The 5,553-nt window shown below is 65.2% G+C and overlaps 1 protein-coding gene across 1 annotated transcript in view; it reads right to left on the bottom strand.

Annotated features, from left to right (window-relative positions):
- Window positions 1–4,475, bottom strand: part of LOC120220900 (tumor protein p73-like) — an 8,631-nt gene extending 4,156 nt beyond the window's left edge. The window contains exons 1-7 of the mRNA XM_039218111.1: window positions 4,415–4,475; window positions 3,579–3,803; window positions 3,096–3,211; window positions 1,540–1,649; window positions 1,063–1,205; window positions 762–850; window positions 203–327 (exon numbers count right to left, since the gene is read on the bottom strand). Coding sequence (XP_039074042.1) covers window positions 203–327; window positions 762–850; window positions 1,063–1,205; window positions 1,540–1,649; window positions 3,096–3,211; window positions 3,579–3,803; window positions 4,415–4,475 — 869 coding nt within the window. The remainder of the gene's footprint in view (window positions 1–202; window positions 328–761; window positions 851–1,062; window positions 1,206–1,539; window positions 1,650–3,095; window positions 3,212–3,578; window positions 3,804–4,414) is intronic.
- Between the last annotated feature and the right edge of the window lie 1,078 nt (window positions 4,476–5,553).

Raw genomic sequence — 5,553 nt, 5'->3', positions numbered from 1 at the left:
GGGGGGTAGGGGGCCCGGGGCTGGTGGGGTAGGGGGCCTGGGCTGGGGGGTAGGGGGCCCGGGGCTGGGGGAGTAGGGGGGTACCCGGAGCTAGGGCAGTAGGGGTGCCCGGGGCTGGTGGGTAGGGGACGCCTGGGGCTGGTGGGTAGGGGACGCCTGGGCTGGTGGGTAGGGGTGCTGGGGGCTGGGCAGCTGCACTCACGGCCTCTGCAGGAGCTGCTGCTGCTGCTGCCGGTATGTGTCCACCAGCTGCTGCGGCACCAGCTCCATCAGCTCCAGGCTCTCCTTGACCTTCATCAGGATCTCAAAGTTCTCCCGGCCCCGCACCTGAGCACAGACCGCAGGGCCGTCTGCACAGGTGCACGTGCAGCAAGGCGGCTCTTCTTCCGCAGACCCGAGTCCCCTGCCCCTGCTGTCCCCTTTTCCCGGAGCAGGTCTGGGACCCAGAGAGCGCCCACCGTTCCTCCCTCCCTGGGGCTCTGCACCCCTAACAGATACGGGCCTTCAAGAACGAGGGACTCATTCCTGGAGAAGTAAAAAAAGTAACAAGGTCACATGACGGAAGACCAGTCTTGGCAAAGCCTGTGGGTGTTTTGACCCACCAGCTGGAGCCGGCACCGCACGCGACAGCCGGATAAACTCGGGTTACAGCGATGGGGCCGCCAGACCCCAGGATCCCGCGATCCCTGATGCGCCGCGCCCCTGCTGGGCTCCGCACCGTCCCCCCCAGCCTGGGCATCGCAGACAGAGGGGACACTCACGTGCATGTAGTACACATCCTCGTCCCCGTGCCTCCGCTTCTTCACGCTGGTGCCCAGGGCGGGCACGGCCGGGGGGCTCTGTTTGAAGGCTGCAGGGGAGGCCGCATGCAGTTCAAGCCATCAGGACACCTGCCACCCGGCGTGCGGCGTGGAAGGGGCCAGAGACCAGTAACCCACTCAAGAGGGTGGGGCCCACGCTGGATGGAGCTGGAGCCAGGGAGCCCCCTGGTCCCCCCGCCTCCCCAGGCACGTTCAGCCCTGAAGTCCCGGGAGGCCACACGCCCCAGCCCAGGCCACTCACCGCGCTTGCTGGCGGCCCCATTCTTGGCCGCACTCTCGCTCAGGGCCTGCTGCTCGCGGTAGTGGTCCTCGTCGGCCTTGCGGTCCCGGCCAGGACAGGCGCAGATGCGGCCCTCGAAGGACCTGCGGCCCAGCACCTGTCCGCTGGCGGGGCGGGCACGGCCAGAACCGTGAGCCTTGGGGGCCCGCCCACACACCCGGACCCCACGGGGGAGTCTTGAGGAGCCGAGGGGCCAAGGCTAAGCACCCAGCCCCGCTCTGGGTCACCCGGTCCCCTGCGGTCCCCCAAATCTCAGGCCCTGCTCAAGTAGCTTTGCGGTCTGGGGGGTGGGGGAGCCCCCCTTCGGAAACTTGCCTCCAGCGCTAGCGCCATTCCTCACCCTGCCCGGTCTTCACACCTCTTCACACTGAGCCCCCCAGCAAACCCGCCCTAAGTCCAGTCCACCCCTCCCCCACCCCGCATGCCCAGCGGACTCACTCCCGGGTCTCCAGGGTGATGATGATGAGGATCGGCCTCCGGTTCATGCCCCCCACACAGCTGCTGTTGCACATGAAATTGTAGAGGATGGTGGTGAATTCTGTCCCCACCTACACACAGGAGAGGTGGGGAGGGGACGGTGCTGTCAGCACGAAGGCTCCAGCCTGCAGAGGTGGGGGCTTCTGGGCCAGGTCCTGGCTCTCGGTGGGCATGGGGGAGAGGCAGCCCCCAGCACTGTGGTCCTCTGGCATCCATCCATCCATCCACCCACCCATGCGCCCATCCATCTACTTCCAACCATCTACCTTCCAACCAGCCATCCAGGCATTCACCTGCATGTACTCACCCACCTCCATCCATCCATCCATCCGTCCGTCCGTCCATCCGTCCGTCCGTCCATCCGTCTGTCCATCCATCCGTCCATCCATCCAACCATCTCCATCAACTCATCCACTGACACCTCTATCCAACCCATCCACCCATCCATCTGTCCATCCACCACCCGCTCATGGACTACACTGAGTGCCACGCTCTGCGTTGGCTCTTGGAGGCTCAGAGTTCTGTGGTCTGGCTGCCCTGACCACCTCCCCTAACACAGATCGGAGGTCAAGCCCTGGAGGCTGGCTGCGGACGGGCATGGGCACGTGCACAGGTCCCTGTGGGCACTAAGCTGTGTTCTGCATGTTGTAGCTCTTCTGGACAGAAAGGTGCTTGGCACCTACTCTGGCGGAGGGAGGGGGCCAGAGCCACCTGAGTGGACCCCCATCTCCAGCACGTGTCCATTCCCCAGGGAGTCTGTGGCTAGCTGAGGCATGAGCCCAGGACCACAAAATGGGCAGGTGTCCTGGTCCCCCTGGGTCAGGATATACAACTCAGTCAGCGGCCCAGGCAATCCTGGCCTTTCACCAAACTGCTGGCACACAGATGCCACCAGGGGGCAGGAGAGTCCCGCTTTCCTGACAGGTGAAGTAGCGCAAGGGAAGGAGGGAGGGCAGGGTGGTCACACCCCTTCCTAGGGGCCTGGGGGTCTGAGGGGCCGGGTGCTGGGCTGGGGCCTGGGGGTCTGGGGAACTGATCACAGCTTTGGGAGTCTAGGGGTCAGAGCCAGGTAGAGGAAAGGTGGGGGCTCACTGTGGCCCTTCCCCCATGGAAGCATGGCCCACCCCCACCCCACCACCACTGCTCAGCCCGCAACCCCACCTGGCTCCACCCCCAGCTTCTCACTCTGGCTGGGCCCTCAAGTCGGCCCCAGAACCTTCCAGAACCTTCCGCTGCCTTCGGGTCACAGCAGAGCCCCACCCATGGCTCTCCACCCCGCCCACCGCCCTCCTCGGGCCTCATCCCTCACCTCCAGCCCTGTACGCACCGCCCAACCTCTCTTCCCAGCCCAGACCAGAAGCGATCTCTTGCCTGGTGCCTGGGGGGCCGGGGTGGGAGGGTGAGGAAGTTGCTCTGAGGCAAGACTTCACTCTGGGGACAGTGGGCTGGCCATCTGCAGCGACAGGAGTGCTGTGACGGGGTCCCACCCCGTGGCTAGCGCAGGGGCCCCCACCTACCTGCGGGGGCTCGTAGGGGACCATGACGCTCTGCCTGCCTGTGACAGGGTCGTCCACGTACTGTGAGAGATTGTTACCCTCCACGCGGATGAGGTGGCTGGCCGGAGCAGACTGTCCTGCCGGGAGGGGACACCGCCTCAGGGGGCCGCCCGCTGGGGTCTGGCCACCCTGGGCTGGGCACATTGCAGCAGACTGGAGACCACGAAGGCCAGCCCCACCAGCCTCGCAGGAGGGGCTCAGGCCGGCGGGAGCCCCGGTGCCCTCAGGGTGCCTGGCCCAGCATCCCCGCTGCCCACTGTCCCCTGGGCACCCGCACCCCAGGCCCCAGGTACGGCTGGGAGGAAGAGGGGCTGGGGAGGGGACGTGCTGGTCCCCCGCCATCGCCCCCTGCGGTTTCCCAGTGCGGACGCCTGAGGCCAGCCCCCCTTCCCTCTGGGGGTGCCCGAGGTGCCCAGCCGCTGGGCACGGGGCTGGAGGCCTCACCTTCATTGAAGTCTCGCCCGAGCTCATGGTTGGGGCAGCGCTTCACCACCTCCGTCACATGCTCTGCCTTCTTGTAGACGGGCATGGCCCGGACGACGGTGCCGGGGGGCGGCGGGGTGGACACCTTGACCTGGATGGGGCACGTCTTGGCGATTTGGCAGTAAAGCTTCTTCAGCAGCGGGGAGTACTGGTGGGGGTTGGGGGCAGGATTGAGGCCCCGCTCGGCTGCACCCCATCCCCAGCCAGGATTCTCGCCCCTCCCGGCATCCCCTCGCCCACTCGGCAGCACCCGGCCAGCTCGGGCACAGGGAGAGCAGAGGGGCTTTCTCTCCCAACATCACTGGCTGGAGAGGTTTGACGAACGTTAACATTACGTCCATCTCATGGGTGAGGACAGGCAAGTCCGGGGAAGTGACCTGCTGCTGGAGGGTGGGGGGCTGGGAGCAGGTGTGCCCTGTCAAGCCCGGCTCCCCGCCCCATCGCTGTCAACCTTAAGCCCCCAGAACCCAGTGGTTTGAGTCAGGGGGTGCACAGCACAGTATCTCAGGTTTTAAAAGCCTGAAGTTTGGCTTTTCTGGCATTTTGGTGATGATCGTGTCATTTTGAGAAGGGCCGGGTGCCCCTTGCACTCAAGCTTCGGGAAGGAGCTCCACAGAACATAGTCTGAGGGGCTGAGCTCTGCAGTGTGTTATGGGCCACTGGGGTGGGGGCTCTTCTGACCTCAAAGCCCTAGTACCTGCAGCCCGGGGACCCCGTCCTAGGGAGGGTCAGGTGAAGCTCTTCCCGAGCCCAGCAGCGACCTCCGGAGCCAGCGCCCGGGGGACTAGGTCGCCCACCTGTGGACCTTGGCCTGCTCTCGTGAGTTCGCAGGGGACCCTTGCTGGTGACCACGGGCATTCCCACTGGTTTCCAAGGTGACTGGCTTCTTGGAACCCATCTGGGGCTCCTCATGCCTCCTTCCCCCGGGGACAGTGTTCCTGGTCTCAGGCTCCTGGCCCCACCCTGCGATCTCTCTGCCCCCGGGCAAAGCCCCAGTGACCTGGAGTTACCCCAGCCACAAAGCTGGAGAGTGCCCATCGCACCCACCATGGCACAGTCAGAGAAACTACTGTACCAGGAGACACCGCTTCAGAGGGGCGCTGAGCCAGGGTCCGGCCCCCACTGCGGACTGGGGACCACAGGCTGGGGCTCGCGGTTCACAGCGGGAAGTGCACCCACCGTGCTAGAGTCAGGGCAGCTGAGGCAGGACACAGAGCTGCTGGCAGAGCCAGAGAAGGAGCAGGTCTCAGCCGCCGCCCCCCCGCCCCCCCGCCAAGGAAGCTGTGGGGCCCCGAAACCCTCGCTCTGCAAAGGTAAGGCCCCCACTGGCCTCCAGAGCTCCCTCTCTTGCCACCAAGGGACACAATGGACCTGTAGCAACTCCAAGTATACAAAAAGCAAGGGGTGGGAAACAGGGAGATGGAGCTTACCCAGAGCCCAAGGGCAGGGGTCACTGTGCCCTCACCGCCCTTGGCCCCACAGTGTGAGCCCACTTTCCCCTGATGAGCTGGCCGGGGCCTCCTCCCAGAAGCACTTGCCCATCCCTGGGGTAGAGTTCAAGGGGACTCCCTACCAGCATCCTTGGGTTGTTGGACTTTGTTCAACTTTCATTTGGCTCTAAATTCAGTACCTGCCCCTCACACCCCCATCACAGAAGGGAGCTGGATGCCAATGGTGCCCCCCCCCATGGGTATCCCATTCACCAGGGTCCCCGGAGCCCAGTGCAGCCTGCCATCCCATACCTGGGACCCCACCTCTGGCAGGAAGCAGAGTCCCCAGACCTGTTTAGAGTGCAGGGAAAAATGATCACACACAGCTCTGGGGCGGGGGGGGGGGGGGGGCGTGCGCACGGCTGGGTCCCTGTTAGGAAGAGCAGAAAACAGGGCTCAGGGAATAGGGGACAGCCTGCTTGTTGTGGGGCTCAGTCCTGCTTCCC

Source organism: Hyaena hyaena, unplaced genomic scaffold, assembly GCF_003009895.1.
Source record: "Hyaena hyaena isolate Hyena2069 unplaced genomic scaffold, ASM300989v1 scaffold_733, whole genome shotgun sequence".
Lineage (NCBI taxonomy): Eukaryota > Metazoa > Chordata > Mammalia > Carnivora > Hyaenidae > Hyaena > Hyaena hyaena.
The sequence above is the reverse complement of the archived record's forward strand: the minus strand, read 5'-3'. Positions and strand labels throughout refer to the sequence as shown.